General features: G+C 44.3%; 1 protein-coding gene across 1 annotated transcript; it reads right to left on the bottom strand.

The window, feature by feature from the left end:
* Window positions 1-8,515: 8,515 nt before the first annotated feature.
* HOXB9 (homeobox B9) lies at window positions 8,516-12,756 on the bottom strand. The gene is given in 4 exon segments (XM_005236556.2): window positions 8,516-8,596; window positions 8,598-8,703; window positions 8,705-8,750; window positions 12,249-12,756. Coding segments are annotated over 4 exon segments (741 nt in total).
* Between the last annotated feature and the right edge of the window lie 4,810 nt (window positions 12,757-17,566).

Here is a 17,566-nt window from a genome sequence, read left to right as displayed (position 1 = left end):
AGTGTGAGAGAATAAAGAAGGAAAAGCAAGCGAGGGGGAGCGAGAGAGGGAGAGGGAGCGAGAGAGAGAGAGAGAGAGAGAGAGAGGGAGAGAGAGGGGAAGGGAGAAGGAGGTGGGGTGAATATACGGATTAAATATGTTTAACTACCTACATTAATGAGATATCGCTCGCCTCACAACAAATCACATACCTAGACCACCCAAAAGATTGATTTTTGGGGAGTGTTGGAAAATTAAAGAGAAGCGCTCGCAGTCGTTAATTTCAAAATTTTAACGAGGCAGTTTTAGCCTTTTTAAATGTCAGGGTCGCTTTGGAAAACTGTAAAAGAACACGATTTAATTGCTACCAGTTTTAAAAGGTCCTATAAATGTAATTGGTATTTTAATACAAGTTATCAAATCATACAGCTTCTTACCCTAAACATATTTTAAAACAAACGAGGTAGTCATATTTAACATTTTAATGATCAATTTCCTTATTATTGATAAAGGTTTAACTATCACATGAAGGGAATTGCATTTGTAATAGCCCCAAAAAAGGCTGTAAACTGTTTAACAAACTATAAAACGCCATAAAGCCGGGGATGTTGTTGTTGTTTATACCGCACTACATAAAAGCCGTTAGGATTTTACGAGTTCGTTCCTCTACTGCTATAAACCAGAGGTTTCGATTGGACCCGTCCGCATTACAGCGAGATGTTGAGGTGTCAATATTGAATTAAAATGATTATAGTTTTTCATATATAACATTGACTTTTTGTGTCTTTCCCGCAGCCCCCCCCCCCCCCGCCTCCTCCCCCGCTGAGGACTTGTTCAAGATGTGGTTGGGGATGATTGCAACTCAAAGTATTGTGTCGCTTATCACATCCAGAACAGAACCTTTATGGTCAGTAACTGATGACTATTCCCTACCTCACCCCCTCCTCAATAACTTCAATTTGTTGGTTTTTTTTCTTTTTTTTTCTTTTTTCTTTCTTTTTTTTTTTTTGTTTGCATGAGACTTCTAATGAAAAGCGGGGAGAAGAGGGGGATGGGGTAAGGGACTGAGGAGAGAGGCTTTCTATTTTATTGGCATTTGGTAACAACGGAGCAAACTTACCTCGAAGATGCCAACGCTGCAGCTTTCCACCATCTAAACACACAGGGGGTAGATTTTGAAATTCATTTATCGCAGTCAGCAAATATTACCGAGACGTATTTCAGCTAATAACGACTCCAACCCCTCCCAAGCCAAAGGCTGCCCCAGCCTGCCTAACACCCACGACGCCCCTCCAAGCCCTTCGCAATGCCAGCTATATTTTCAAATCCTTCAACCTTCAATAGAAGTTAAAGACACTCTTTTCAACCTCTGTCCCCCCCTTTGCCCTGGGTAGATTGCTGCTGCCCGCTGCATCCGTCTGCGCGGGTTTGACACGGGAAAGGTGAATTAAGATGGTTTCACCCGTGCCTGCCGTCCACTGAGGGACCATTTTCAGCCTCCGCAGCGTGGAAAAGAGGGAAAAGTTGAAATGTTCCGGCTAGTCTGTCTTGCCAGGGCTTTGGTAAAAAAAAAAACCAAAACCCAAAACCCAAACCAAAACATTAAAATTGGCAGTGGGAATAGGCAGGGAATTAAGAAAGACAGAAAGAAGGAAGGAGAGAAAGAAAAAAACCAAAGATAGTAACGGAATAAAACTTTAAAAACCATCCTTAGAGAAATAATTTAAGTAAATACGTTTCCTTTATTTTGTATAGGGATAATTTCAGTTCAGTCTAAGAGCTTTTTCAAGTAATTATTGTTGTTGGAGTACTTGCAGTGGTATAATTAAGGCTTTTCCCCCCCTAAAAGACAAGTTAACATTTTATTTTTCTCAACACTTTTATTGTCGATTGAGCAGATTTTGGTTTCATCTTTGAACATAAAACCCCAGAAATGGTGCACAGAAGTAAATAGAGCTTTGCAGCCTGGCGTGGGGATGCTTGGTGCTAGAATTTTCAGGAAAGGGGAAAAAAAAACCCCAACACAAAACAAAAACAACAAAATAAGAGAATGAAATCGATTAAAGTATTTTTAGAAAAGAACCTATCTTCTTCTATGTGTGTTTACAGGCGTACTTCCAGCTATTGAAGTTTGTAAAGTAAAAAATAGCAGGAATTCCCTTCATATGTGGATCCCAAGAAGGAGGGAGCAAAGTTGCTCTTGGAAGTTAACGTTTTTATCAAGTGCAGTAGAATTTTATGGTCGTGATGTGATGGTAACTCACCAATGCACCAGAAACCAATGGCTGATCTTAAATCATTCGTATACTGTACTCCGATTCTTGATGAAAGGAAAATGTTTCTATTATAAGAAAAAACAAGTGGGGATGTGTGTGCGTGTGTGTGTGTCTGTGAGAGAAGATAATTTATAAATACCCAGTGGAGGAAAGATTTATTAGGAATTCATAAGGAAAAGAAAAAAAAAAGAAAAAAAAAAAGAAAAAAAAGAACCCCAAACCCTTTCCTAGGTAAACCTTTAAGTTTTCACTGCTCTGCATTTTACTAAACGCACCAGGGCAAGATTTTTCTTTATTTTCCCCATCTATTTCTCTTTACATTTGTATTTCATTTTATAGCATTTAAAAAGTCTTGAGATGCTTCAACTTTGCCTCTTAAAACAACATACTGCATCCTCTTCTGTTGCCTGTATCGGTTTAATTTGTGACTCGCTCTCCCAGGATGCAACTTAGCGAGGAACGGGCGTATTTTCTGGGGTGACTTCGGAGAAACATTTATTCAGAAATATCTGTTTATAACAATTTGAAAGAAAACCTATACTGAAATTATTGCCACCATTCCTTTCTGTGTGATTCGTAGCTGATTGTAGCTGAAGGACTGGAATGTCTCAATAATTTTTGTCTTGTAATTTTGAAGAAACAAAGGCCGAAATAAAAGTGAACTGATGGAGTTAGAAGTTTACATTTTTGCTGCTGCTGCATCGGTGGTGTATTTGTACCTATCACAAAATGTGGTTAAGGTAACAGCATTTTGGATTAATTTACTATACTGTAGCCTCTAAAAATATTTCCAGACTTATTAGGTGAAGACCTTAGGCAAAGAGCAGCAGCACTACCAAAAGACGGAGCAACTCTACCAAAAATGACCAGTTCAACTTCTAAAAAGCACATATATTTTTTTATTATTATTCCCTCCCCCACCCCGGGCGGTGGCTGTGAATCTGAGACGTATAAAATAAAGAGCCGAGGAAACGCAGATTCATCCTAACGGCTAAGGTAAGGAGCCAGGGAAAAATGTCCTGACTCTGTGTGCGCCTTTCTCCCCGAAATCTTGGAGCCACTTTCTTTTCCAGTCCTGCAAACATCAATCTTCGGTGCGGGGATAATTAAGCCGTCGTCCCACCTCCACCCGAAATAACAGAAGACAAAACCCGATGGTTGGTTTTTTTTTCTCTCCTTTAAATGAATATTTGAAATAGATGCGTGTCCCACCTCTCACCGCATCCCAGCACAGAGCCTCCAGATTAACTCTTTCCCCCCCCGGCCCCCCCGGCCTCACATAATTTACCCTCGTGGGGAAAAATAGATGTAACCTATAAAATCTGCAAAATAGCTATAATTAACCCTATATTTTATGCCTCGGGATTATTCATGCTCTCCAGCAAACAGCCGGGTTGCCGCCGCTAATGAAATCAAGGTGTTACGCGGGGCCCCGCGGCCGAGCGCGGGAGACGCGCGTCTAACGTGGAGCAAGGGCGCCACCTCGCGGCGCTGCGCGGCACCGCAGTCCGCCCGCTAGGCGCGGAGGGGTGGGAGATTTTCCTTGGCGGGTGGGCTAAAAAAAAGGGGGGGGGTCCCACTCGGACCTAGGGAAATAAAAACAGCCAAAAGTGAGGGGAGGTGGAAGGTGGGGGGGAAAAGGGAGAAAAAGGAAAATCGCGTTTTTCTTCCTCGCCCCGCAGCGCTGAAGTTTTATGCGCGGAAAGCTCCACCAGCCAGTCACTATGCCCGGCAATAAAAGAGGCAAAATGGGTTTGCTTTTGAAAACCACTATTGTTTCAAATTCCGAGACTAAACAATTGGTCATTCTGCTCTGGAGGGGGAAGGCCAGAGCTGTAAACCGATAAAGAGCTTCCCAAGCCCAGACGTCTCGCCAGAATTTCGACTGTGTGAGTGTGGGGGTGCCTGTGTGTGTTGTTGGTGTGTGCGTGGCTCAGCATTCTGGCAGCCTGGAATTGCTTTAAAGGGAAAAGAAAAAAAAAAGGAGGGGGGGGAAGAACAAAGGGAATCATCCAGAGCGCTGGATTTTCACGGCATCTGCAAGAGAAGAATAAATTAACAAAAGTCCCACCCCACCTTTTCTCTCCCTCCCCCCCCCCCCCGCTATTTTTTAACTACTCCCTTCCTTAGGGGAAAAAAAGAAAAAAAAAAAGAGGGAAACTTTGTATGTGACTGAAGCAGAAACAAGAGCATTTACACGTTGGGTTTCCCCGCATTCCCAAGTCGTTGTAGTAATTTAGGAGTTCCTGAAAGTTTTCTTGCACTGTTTCCTTTACAGCCGTTTAGTTCCTTAACCTTCAGAAATTTATACCCTATAAAGTTTTATAGCGGTCATATTCTTTTATTGCAGCACACTGCACTGAATTTTCCTTTTTTTTTTATGACAAGTTACTTCCCTTTCTCTCTCTTCCCTCAGTAAACTCCAAATATCTTTCTTCTTCTTTTGTTTTCTTTTCAGAGCTGCCCCAAATAAAGGATTTTTTAAAGAAGTGAAATATTGCCCTTTAGAGTGCCCATTATGTTAAAAATTAGTGGAAAGAGATTCTCGGTTATATTTCTCACTACCTGCTTCCTGCAGGGCTGAGCAGGTCTTAGGGTTTGTTTTTAAAATATAGAGATAGAAACACTTTTCAAGCGCTTGTATTTCTTCATGAGCAATAAAATGTCAAACGAATTTAGAGACGGAATTATAGGAACTGCTCATTGAGCCCTTGGAAAAAGGAACCGCGTGTCAAAACCGAGGTGATGCCAAGCGGGGAAAGCGGGGTGGGGTTTCCCACTGTTTGGTTTGCGTTTCGAATTTTTCTTTAGCAAAGTTTTCCTTGGGCGGTGGGGAAATAAGCCAAGGAAAATCAAATAAAGCCAGTCCACACTGCGCCTGTGCTTCTGTTCCCCTAAGGCTGATGCGGGAAAGCAAAGATGAAACCCTCAAAACCAAACAAATAAACAAGCAAACAAACAAACAACCACCGTTCAACATAACCAGAGATTAACGATCTCCGATTTTAAAATCAAAAATTGTTAAAAATTTAGAAACGCAGCAAGTTTGCCTGGGACCAAGTAAGCACTTGCTACACCGGAGAGGAATGATATCCATTTGCCTCTGGTCATTTTTTTTGAACCTAAGCAAAAATTGATTCTTATAATACACTTAACGAGCCACTAAAGAACGCAGGAAAACACAATGAAAATATTTCTGAAATTTTAGATGAAGCAGTATAACACAATGACATATAGGTGCTGTTGTTCTAAAATCGATTTTTATTCTGGAGCATTAAACATCTCTGGAAAATACATCCGGGCTGATGCTACAGAAGACAGTTTTTCCAACATTTTTAAAGTAAGCATATTTCCTAACAAAATGAACTAACATTTTAAATTCTATTTAAAAAGAAACTTATATTGTCGTCTTAAAAATATCCGCTCTTTACCACAAGTCTAAGGAAAGTGAAAAACGTTTCTAAATCCTAGTGGCCGATGGGCTGCAAACATCAATTAAGTCACGGGTAAGCTTCTGAAAAATATAGTAATGAGGTTTTAGGCAAGTCCATACTCAGTTCGAGATATGAGGAATATACCAAGCAGATCTGAAATTCATCCATCCTTGAGAAGAATCAAACACAACTGAAAAATGTGACTGCCCAGCTTAGACACAGCTAAATCATCTTTTTCGACCCACTATCTTTTTTTTCTTTTTTCTTTTTTTTTTTTTTAATAGTAAATCTGGATTTAGGGAAATGATCCTGCTGCCACCAGCTTTTTTTCCCCAGCTCAAAATGTCTCCGAAACAGCTTTTCTTAATTTAGTTTCAAGGAAGGAGATTATGGGCTGTGACACAGGGTGAAGTTTGGTTACATTTAACTCCCTCCGGCAACAGAACAGTTAAGTTTGGAAGCCCCCAAGGAGCTACTTCATGATGGAAAGTTTTACATGAGAAAGTCTAGGCATTAAAAAAAAAAAACAAACACAACACTCCAACTTTCTGAGGAATGATCTTGAACACTTCAGGTCTTGTCGAGTAGAAGATTTTTAAATTTTTTTTTTTTTTTACTCCTTTCAAGAGGAATTGAGGTGGTGGAAATCTCAGTGCACCGAGGCGCAGCTACTTGATTCTTATCTCTGCATCGGAGGGGGCGGGGGGGGGGGGGGGGGGGGGCAGGAACACTTCCCAAAAACTCAAATCTGCCTATCGCTTCTTCCCAGAGCAATCCCTGCTTAGCAGATAAAACTGGTGTCACAGAACCTGCCCTAAGGAGACACGACTTAGTCCTTCTGAAATCAGATTTGCACTGCTTCGGGCCGAAATACAGCAGAAATAATTTTCTTTTCTCTATTGTTTTTCCCCACCCTATTAAAACAAACCACCTTACACTCGCCTTGTTCCTAGAAAGCTTCCTGGCAGCTAAATATACAAATTTGCACACGAAGAAAACGAGAGAGGTTTATTTCGATATTTTCCATCCACTATCAACTGCAGGACTCTTCGCATACTTTAAAAGCCACAGTAGAAACAGAAAACGAGCTTCAACATTCACAGAAACACAACCACAAACACATTTTACAATACCCACCATATAATCAACTGGTACTAAACCCCCCCGACCCCCCCTCCCCAACCTCACACACACCACCCCCCCCCGCCCCTTCCCAAAACAAAGTTAAGTCTTACAGAGATAAAGGGAAACCAGTCCCGCACGGGCGGGTTGGAGAAACCTCCAGCGGATCTGTCAGATGAGGAATCAGCTCCGGCCGGCATGATATGAGACCAGCAAGGTCTGGATTTGTTACTCTGAATGCTTCTTCGGGATGCGGATGGGGAGGGGGGGCAGAGCGGAGCAGCCGCATCCCCCGGTGCCACCCGCGGGACGAGGCTCCTTCCCCAGGGAGGCGGCGGGTCCCGGAGGGAAGCGGGTGGCAATGGGGAAAACATGCCGGGAGCAAGCTTCAGGCGGAAAAAAACCCACCGAACGAACAAACAAAAAAAACCTAAACCCAACAACAAAAAAAGCCAACAACAAACAAAAACGACCAACCAAAACCCCACCCCAACAAAACCCCACCGACATTCAAGTATTAAAAGCATCTCAGCAAACGGGAGCGGGAAGGAATACACACGGGCTGGGGTTGGCACTTCATCTCTGCAACAGCCTACTGCTTTAGGAAAAGTCAATTCACAATAAATTATAAATATGCTAGCACTAAGAACACAACCTTCCCCTCCCTTACAGCTCTACTAAGGTAGTTTTTTAACTAGAAAATCCCATTCTTCCTCTCCTCTAAAAGTTAGGAATAAGTTGGCAGGGGTTCTTCCGCCCCTTTTTCTCCTAAATAATTTACAATGCGGCTCTGAGAGTGCCCCCCACACACTCTCTCGCCTCCCTCCACGTCTTTTCTCCTCTTCCAAGTGACCCAGTATAAAACTACCAGATGAGGAGCTTTGCCTGTAAAGATCCTACTAAACTTTCAGGTCAAAGTCACATATCTGCCATGGCACGATTGAAATAAAAATCCCGCGTAATAAAACAAACTGGGGTGTGTGTGTGTGTGGAGGGGGAAAAAAAAAGAAATCCAGCGCAGCTGGGAGCTGGGCTGTCATTAACAGACTACCCCGGTATAAAGTTGGCGAATTGAAAATGATTTGTTGGGTGCAATTAAAAGCAAGTCTTACGAATGTGTCTGCCTTGCAGTAGTTTAATTAAAATCGTCTGGTTCCTGGGCCACCTCAACGTGTGAGTGTGAATGTGAGTGTGTGTGTGTGCGCGCGCCGGGGTGTTGTGCATGTTATAGAGAATCATTGTCCTTACGTGGATAAAGAAAGACAGCGAGGTTTTGGGGGGGGGGGGGGGGGGCTTGGGCCGGGGTTGTTTGTGGCCAGTTGTGTTTGCCGTCTTGCTTTCCGTGGAGAAAATGCAAGCAGGGGAAGCTGCTGCTCAGGCAGGAGCCTGTGTCTGTGTTACACTGCAGGGAGAAGAGAAAAGGAGAAAAAAAAATAATAAAGAAAACAAGAGAACAGAAACAAAACCCAGCATGTGTCCCCAAAAAGGAGCTGCAGTTTTGGCTAAGTTGCCTCCTATGTGGCAATACTAAAAAGATAAAAAAAGAAGAAGAAGGCAACATCTCGCATGTAGAGGTGGAGATGGGAATCGAGGAGGGTTTCCCCTCGTGTTTGGGGGGATTTGGCAGCACTACAGTGGGGGTGCGCGGCCGCGGAGGCTGGGAGCTGGGGGGGGGAAGGGGGGGAATGCTGCTTTTCTGGTTTTTCATTCTTTGCCCTGTTCCTTGTTCATTTTCTTCATTTTCATCCTTCGGTTCTGAAACCAGATTTTGACTTGTCTCTCACCTCAGGTTGAGGAGTCTGGCCACTTCGTGTCTACGGTCCCTCGTCAGGTACATATTGAATAAAAACTCCTTCTCTAGTTCCAGGGTCTGGTATTTGGTGTAAGGCATCGTTTTTCCTGGAGGAACGGGCGTGAAGCCAGCTGGCAGCTGGGTTGGCTGAAAGAAAAGCAGCAAGATCAATACGATGCAGCTTGAGTGTTTCTCAGAAGGTTTTAATCATGCCATCAAATATTAAGATTATACATACGCGTATGCACGCCCGGGTGAAAAATGCTCCCTGCCATAGGAGTCAGCAGCGGAGGCCGTACGAAAATCATACGGGACCGTCAGGGCGAGCACCGGCTGCGCAGATGGCGGGGGGCCCGATCCCCAAATACCGCCGCACGCGCACCCCGTCCCTCCGGGGGGGCGGGGGGGGGGGGGCTGGGACCCCCCCGCGGTCTGTAAACACAGACCCCCCCTGCGTGTGTGCACACCCGTGCCCGTGCACACTCGTGTCCGTGCACGCCCCCGCCCCCGCACGCCCCCGCCCCCGCACACACATGTTTCCGTGCACACCCGTGTCCGAGCGCACACGTATGTTTGGGCGCACACGTGCCTCTGGCAGAGCTCCCCCCCACTTTCCCCAGCTCCATCTATGCCAGGTAAACACCCACATGCACTTAGACATTTGCATAACGCCCATTTGCACGTTACGCATGCTATATACAAAGAAACCAATACAAAAATCATATATATATATAAATTTTTTTTTCAGACCGTGTTTTCCCACGTGTCTACAGATTCACTCCTATAGACACATCGCGCAGGAAAAGAGCAGAGAGAGGAGGTCTGGAGAAACCTTTCATAAATCCTGCTTTCCCCCCCCCCCCCATGTGGCAAGAAACGGTCTCGATACAATAAACATCCTCTGAGGGCTGGATGGACTCTGCTGCCGGAGATCTGGACAGTGTTACCCAGAGACATGGACATTTGCAGGGCTGCAAAATGCAGCCAAAAATAAATAAGAGGCTGCCTGTCACCCTCGCGTGTGGGAGAAGTTACGTGGGAATCTTTTGCAAAAAGGACATTTCAGGAATTAGCCTGTCCAGGGGATGGGGAGGGGACACGACACGACACCAACATTTTGGGAACTGAAACCACCCCCCACAGACACGAATGGTGAAGGTCGCACCCAAAGGTGAAGTGGTTTTAAGGTAAATAGTAGAGCATTTGCTAATCACATGCAAATATTAGCTGACCGTTGGGTAACTGAGAGGCGGGAAAGAGTAAAATGAAGGGTTATAGCCAGACCACGTATTTCTATTTTATTTCCTTTGCCTCCTCTAAAATTATGGACTGAAGCCATAAACCTTTACACCAATTAAATGGACCATTATAAAATATATACATACACACACGCGCGCGCCATCAGAACGTTTCCTCTGCGTAAAATGAAATATATTGAATATTTTTAAAAAATAATCGGTTAATCTTCCCCTGTAAGTACTGCCTCTTACAAATTTGCACGGCTATTTCCTTAATGTAATTGACTTGATCTAATATGCAGAATTAAATATTAAAGAGGAAGAAAGCTGTTAATAATTGATACCGTTAATCCTGCTACCCATCCTTTAATGGCAATGAAGGGGCTCTGCTTCATAACGGATTTTTATTCGGTTTGGGTTTATTTTTTGGTCATATTTTGGATCGTTAAAATAGAAGATATTTTAAAACGCCAGCGATGCTTTATCTATTCACTATACACAAATCCCTAAACAGGGAAGTGAATGGGGGAGAGGTTCTGGCACATATTTTCTTTAAAATCCAGCAAATAATTTAACAGATCCCTGTGCCACACACAGGGCGGAGATTCATTATTAAGAAATACTTTCAAAATTGAAAGAGTCAGGGAAATTGGTGGGAGTACTTTCTGCAAAACAGCTCCGTCTTCCAGCCCTGGCAGGCTCCTCAACATCAGCCCAAATTAAACTATTATTTAAAACAAAAATATGCGTCGTAACCACATGCCATAGAAACCACACAGCATCCTCTTAGCGCGGGTCCCTGCACTTACTTATAACTTAATAACATTTTCTTGGACAAGATTTTTATATATTCAATTTCAGGGACATTGAGCACAGAACCTGGATATTTAATTCTCTCAAATCATTCACCTCACGGTTGCAGTCGGTTGCAGTTTGTTCTGGATCTCTGCCCAGCACAATAGAAAAGGACTTTCTTTTTGTGTGTGTGTGAGTGTGTGTGTGTCTGCGTGTCTGTGTGCAAGTTAAATGATAGGAAAAAAAAAAAAAGTCACCATAACATCCTGCACAAGGAGGGGAGGAAATCATGAGGGGCGAGAATATACAGTATTTTTAATCGTACGGTTGCAATGGCAATCTCTGTTGCTGTTCCACGTTGAGGGGGGAGGAAAAAAAAAAGAAGTTAATTCAAGGGGAAAAAGAATGGCTGTGTCAGTGTGTCCTGCCCCAGGCTCCAAGGAGTTATACCCTCAGCGGGGTCTGCTCCTCTGCCAGTTTGGAAAACTTCGGTTTCCACCGCGAAATATCTGCCGGGGGGGTGAAGCTAGATTTCCCTCCCTGCCCCCTGCTCCGGCTTTGGCTCCGGGGTACCTTCCAGATGGAAACCAGGTACCAACCAGCACGACAAAGTGAAGATACCGATTCTTTCTTACTCGCCATTGCATTATTATTATCAGTATTATAATAATTATTAGTATTACTATTATTAATAGCTTTATTAGCATTATTGATAGTATTATTAATTATTTTCAAGGCGAATTATATTCCCCCCCCCCCCCTATACTTCAGGGGGAAAAAGACAAGCCAGCTCTCGAAAAAAAGCACATGCTGAAGTTTAACTGTTTCCCCAATCTGGCTACATTACAAATAAAAGCTAATTAAGTTGGAAGCACCCCCCCCTCCCTCTTTTTTTTTTTTTTTTTTTCCTGGAAGGAGCGTGGCTTTGAAATATTCATACCCTGCACCGTTGCATTTAATAAACAAACAATTAAAAGAAACAAATAAACAAACGGAGAGTAGGAATACAAAAGCGACGACAGCAGCACCAGCCCGGGAGGAGCCGCGGAGGGCGGCGAGCCCGTCCTCGCGGCCGCCGGGCTGCGCACCCCGGCGCGGCGGGCACGGCGAAGCCCCCGCTGCTGTTTACTTCCCCCACGTGAACTTTTCCTCCGTAATTTCTCTTCTTTCCCCCTCTTCTCCTTCTCCCCCGACCGCCGCCCTCCGCTCCCCTTCCCCTACCTTCCTCCCCGACGTGACTGGCTCCCCCCGTCCCTTCCCTTCCTTCCCCTTCCCCACTGCCCGCACCCGCGCACATTTACTCCCGCTTACTAAAGTGGTCTCTGCTGCCGGAGCCAGCGCTCTGGCTCAGGAAAGAGGATGACTCTCTCCGGCTTTTGTCCGCTCTGGACTCTGTTTAAGCTGAGAGACTACGCTCATTTTTATTTTTATTTTTATTTACCGGCAGAGACAATGCCACCCCTCTCCCCCTCCCCACCTCTCCCCTTAGGTTGGCATCAGCCAGCTGAGACTTTTCTTTAAGCCCTGATTTTCAACTTTACGCAGCATTGTCCCCTTTTATTGCACCTCCTCCAGCTTTTATACTGTTTACTTCCTCACTTTTATAACTTACTTTGATCTGTCCTGTCTTTGTCTTCGCTTCCTTCACAAACTTTATTGTCCTCGAAGCTGGGCCTTTGATTGGAAACGATCCCTTCCCTTGCAGCAGAAGTTTCTAAATTGTACTCCTGTGTTCCCTGTTTATGGACATCCCCGGGACGGCCCAGCAGCGGCTCTGCCTTAACAGACCCCTGCCCGGGGAGGGTCTCTGCTCTGGGCACTGGATCCAGCCAGCTCCGTAGATACCTGCTATCAGATGGGACGCTTTGATGTTGAATATATGGATGGTAGACGGCAGGAAGGGTACCAGAAGAATGTGGATTCAAAGGAGTCCAGGAGGCGCTGAAAACTGGAGGTTTTGGCTGAAAACTACAGGAGGGGAATTCTAGATGCTCATTGTGCCCAGCTTGCCTGGAACTTGTATATTGCCCAGATGAAAATTTAGCTGAAGGCGAGTCTTCACTTTCATGACTTATAATAGAGTCGACATAATAATTGCTAAGAGTCCCAGAAATGGACATTCTCAGACATCATACAAAGCACGGTTCAATGAAGGGAAAAAAATATATAGGACAGATCTAGATTTGTACTCTACCCCCTTCTCCAACTTCCCAGCCAACAAAGTACAGTTGGGCTGCTGTGTTGTGAGCTCCCAGCGAAATGATTGGCCAAACTTTTTTCGTGAGCCTGATAAAGCGTCAGTCTCGGCGTAAATCAATCGAAGCCGAGGGGGCTGCGCTGCGCTGTCATCCGCCCTTGCATTCCATATCAAGGATGGATTGTTTTATGTTTATGCAATGTTGCAAAACGTCAGGAGTTTCCAAAAGCCACCAAACGGGCAGAGCTGGGGCTAATATCCCTTCCCAGATTTGCTCCTGAAATATTAGGGGGGTGGGGGGGTGGGTGTCGGGGGGGGGGGGGGGGGTTGGCGCGGGTTATTTTTTTTTTTTTTTTCTTTTAAAGAAAGATGCTGATGTGCTCGCTTTGGCTTTAATAACCATCATGGGGGAACAGAGATAAAAGCTATTCTTTGCCACTCGGGCTCCAGAGTACGATAGCAAAAAAACAGAATAAGTGCAAAGCACCCACACACACACCCCCAGCCGTGATTTCATATACATACATACGTGCATTACAGGCTCGTATACATAAACGCACAGATATACGGGTTTTTGTAAGGAAAAAGACGGATCTAGGTCGCAAGAGTGGTAGGGAGGGTGTTATAAATAATTAACCAGCTGGGATGGGGAAACGGATTGTTAACATGGTAAAATAATGTGGGTAAATATGAAATTTAAAATGTCACTGGCGTGGACGTGGCGTTGCAACTTTGCCCAGCAAGCTGCCGCACCGCAGCCCCCGGGTACCCCCAAAGCCTGCCTCAGACTTTATGCTTCTGTACATGTATATATAAATATCTTTAAAATATCTCTGCATATGAACATATGTTCGCATATTTCGCGGCTTAATCTCAGGGTCGCTTTGCTTTGGATAAAACAGTTTCCCACATTGCTGAAATCAGAAGCCTTCATTTAACTTTACAAGGCTAGTAAAATACAGTGCGCCACTGATCCGGCTTTGTTACAGAATGCCTTAAACTTGTGATGGTTCAAATAGTTTAATAAAACTTACATTAGCTTTCTTTGATTTTTATAGCCCTGAATTTATTGCCTGTGAAAAGAAAGGGGGCAAAAAAAGGAATCCCTCGCGTTTTCAGTCACCGTGCCCCCCTCACACCTCACATGTATGTGCCCACGGTCTGTGTGCGTGTCTAACAAACACTCCCCCCTCCCCCCCCATCGCATTTTCCGTGTGTTTTCGAAAACCCGACCATTTCGGGTGTTTTTCCTTGCACCGAAGCGAATGATTGACACGGGGCTGGCGCTCGGTGCGGCTCCAAGCCCAAACGGTGCGGGGTAACGGGGTCAGTTTTACCAAGTTATGATGATAAATCCATTTATTGCGAGATGGTCCGACGGCGCCGTAAATGTTGGTTAAGGAAAAGGTGCTCTCCGTGATCACGGCAAAAGTGTTTCTCTGGACTTCAGCTGTAACAGTCTGGATCAATTTGCCTCCTTTAATCTATTACCCCTCCGCCCTTCTCCCTCTCACCCCAACACTGAAGGATATTTAAAGTGAAGGGCAAAGAGATTTCTAGAATGATAAATCATCGCGAATCCTTCCTGAAGTGTATAGAGATGGAAGTCTATATTAACAGGCTAATAATAACATTGAGGGGTGCTAATAGCTGCCTGAAATGAAGGAAAAATATATTTCGCGTTTCTCCCTGTCTGTACGAGAGCGTGCGTGCGTGTGTGTCCATATGTCCGTGCCTACACAAAACGGATGTGGGAAATTGCTATCAGAGGTGTTTTACTGATACTGGAAGATTATGAAGGCGCTTAAAAACCTACAACCAAAGCCTTAGGTTTTCCCTTATTCCTATAACCGGTGCTTTTCCATGAGCATCTGCCCTGCAGCCCGATGGAAGGACACGCTTCCCCATGTCCAGGACCAGAGCTCCACTAAATGAGGCGCTATTAGGAAGCTGTCCATTTTCATTTACAAAAAAAAAAAAATTAAAAAAAAAAAATCGAGAGGGTAGGGATGATGGGCAAGGACAACCGGAGCTTAATGCCGGAGGTCAGATTTATTTTTAATTTCTGCCTCCATCAGGGTAGCAAGAGCCCCCCAGCCAGCTCAAAACCCTCCCTGTGTTGCAAAAGCAGACTCAGTCTGCAGGCTCCAGCCAAGGTGAGGTTTGAGGAGTGGTTGGGGAGCCCCTTTCCAGCCCCTGGGCTGAGGTCCTGCCAAGCTAGCCGTGGGTAAGTGCCACCAGGTGAGTGCTCCCCACTGACCCGCAAACTCCCCTTTCCAGGGGAGGGGGTAATCCAAAGTAACTCCACTTCACCCCTTTCGCGTTTAAACCAGTGAAGGCAGAGAAATCCCGTGCCAGTGAGCAGCGTGGGGCAGGAGCGCTGCTGTCCTCCAGTGCATCTCACACGAACAGGGGTTGTGTGAAACGAGGGCGGGGGGGGGGATTCCTCCATTTTCCAACTTTTCACATTTCTATCTCCTTCCCCCCCCCCCCCCCCCCCCTTTTAACTTACTTGAGAGTTGGGGAGGTTTTGAAATGAAAAGACCCTGTGTCATCATACATGAAATAAGAGTTGGTTGCTCATGTTGTCATATTTCTCGGCTTTATTGCCTTTCAGAAATGATTTTTAAAAACCAGACTGTTTCACAAGAGATTCGGAGGGACTCTGCAAATGTTATGAGAGCTTGGGAAAGGAAAGGGCTGATTTAAGTGTGTTGTGGAGATTAAAGTCGCTTGGCGCATGGAAATGTGTTTATACAACTGATGGATAAACAGCCGTGTTGGTAGCAGGGTGTTGAATAAGTATAGATGAAATTATTGAACGTTAATTGAAGCAAAACACCTGTTCTCTGTTTGCTAGATAGATTGGCCGTGTCTTACCTGTAATAAATATATTCTTGGAAAAAATCCTGGTGCGCCTCCTATAAATAATGATGAACTATGTCAGCATGTGAGTATATAATTTTCTGTAGTATATAAATTTTAACCAAGAAGACTCTTAGGAGTGTGGCTGTGAGGCAGAAACCAAGGGTTTTCTGATCCCTAGTGAATGGAAACCTCACAAGAAGATCTGCAAAATCCATTTGCTTTTGCTCCTCTGGAGGTTTCCGTTTGTTCAGTAGTTTATTTTTTATACATATCCCCATAGCTCATCGCTTTGTAGCCTTTTCTGAGAGGGGCTTAAGGCAAACTATAGCTTCATCCCAGGTCTGCCTGCCTGGAGAGACCACGTCGTGCAGCGCTGCCTGCTCCGGGTGACACTACATAGGCGTTTATACTTTAAAGCCTCGAATAGAGCCCATCAGAAATTACATGAAAAGGTCTTCTGTTTGCAAAAAGACTTGGAGGAGGAAAAGTCAAAAAGAAAGTGACCACGCAGCAGTCTAGAAGTCTAAAAGGATGAATCTTTGGGACAGAGGAGGCAGGATGTGTGAGCTTTGCTAGGTTCGCAAAGTAGATTAATTTTAGATCTCTGATTGTTGTGAGTTGGTAAAGGGAAGTGGAACTGGAAATAGTTATTATAAAAAAAAAAAAAAAAAGTCCGAAGTGGAAACTTTTTCCTCCTTTCAGAATCAGCACCAAGTGTATTCGTCTGCGAGGGAAAATTTGGGGGTATTGTCAGCTTGCAATGGAAAGCCAGAGGCTTCTGAACTCAGATATTGTTTATAAATAATCTTTATTGTTTGTGGAGAGACGGAATAATTTCCAAATAGTGCTTTGAAATACACAACTGCCAAAATCCATCCTTAACAAACAACTCTTTGAGTTGGCATTTCTAAGATGAAAACAACCAAGTATAGAATAATTTCAAAATATGCAGATTTTAAGTCTGTGGAGTTGCCACCTTTTACTGATTTATAAGTTTTGGCATAAGAAAGAAAAAGCAGATGATCCATTTCTTACCGGAAACACACTTAACCACTTTTTAAAGACGGTTGTTATCATGTATTAGAACTGGCACCTTCTTCCAGCTGATTTTGCCTCTTTATCACTGATATGGGGAAGGTGGAGGAGACCTGGGGGTGTGGAGCTTCCCCCGTTCTGGTGCACGGACAGGGCAGGACTGGGGGGGGTTCAGCAGTATCTCTACACCAAGAGGCCCACACGGCGTCGGGATGTAACCTGCCTTACTTCAGGCATATTTACTTCTTCAGTTTAGGGTTTGGAAGATGATAAGGGTAAGCTAAGAGGGGATAAAAGCTGAGAGTGAACTTCATGGCTATGGAGAAGTCTGGAGACCAGATTCTGAGATAACCCAGCCTTCAAAGGGCTGAGCGTTTCTTTTGGGCCGTATAAAACATTCCGAAATTATAGTAATAATAAGAATAGTAGTGATAATCACAACAACAACCGAATCACTTTTTTCTTTTTTAAGAGTCAGGAAACAGAAGTAAAATCTCAACATAAAGCAAACATAATTTATGAACGATACATTTAGGTAGGTTTAAGAGGTTATGAAAGAAACTTCAGTCCCGGACCCCTGCAAACGCACGAAAGCGCAACAAAAAATCCCTCCTGAAGAGTAAAACCTTTTTTTTTAAAAAAAAAAAAAAAAAAAAAGTTAAATAAGTTTCTGTAGCCTAAAAGCCGAAGGATCTACCTTTGCCATTTCCTGTGCTAGCTCCCAGTTTGAATGCTGCCGTCTGTTAAAAATCCGTAAGTGCGGGGGGGTGGGTGAGAGGCGAGGGGGAGGGAATTCCTTGTCTGAAGAGAAGCAAAAACAAGTTACACAT

This window comes from Falco peregrinus, chromosome 18 (assembly GCF_023634155.1).
Source record: "Falco peregrinus isolate bFalPer1 chromosome 18, bFalPer1.pri, whole genome shotgun sequence".
Lineage (NCBI taxonomy): Eukaryota > Metazoa > Chordata > Aves > Falconiformes > Falconidae > Falco > Falco peregrinus.
This window is presented reverse-complemented; position numbering and strand designations above follow the sequence as displayed.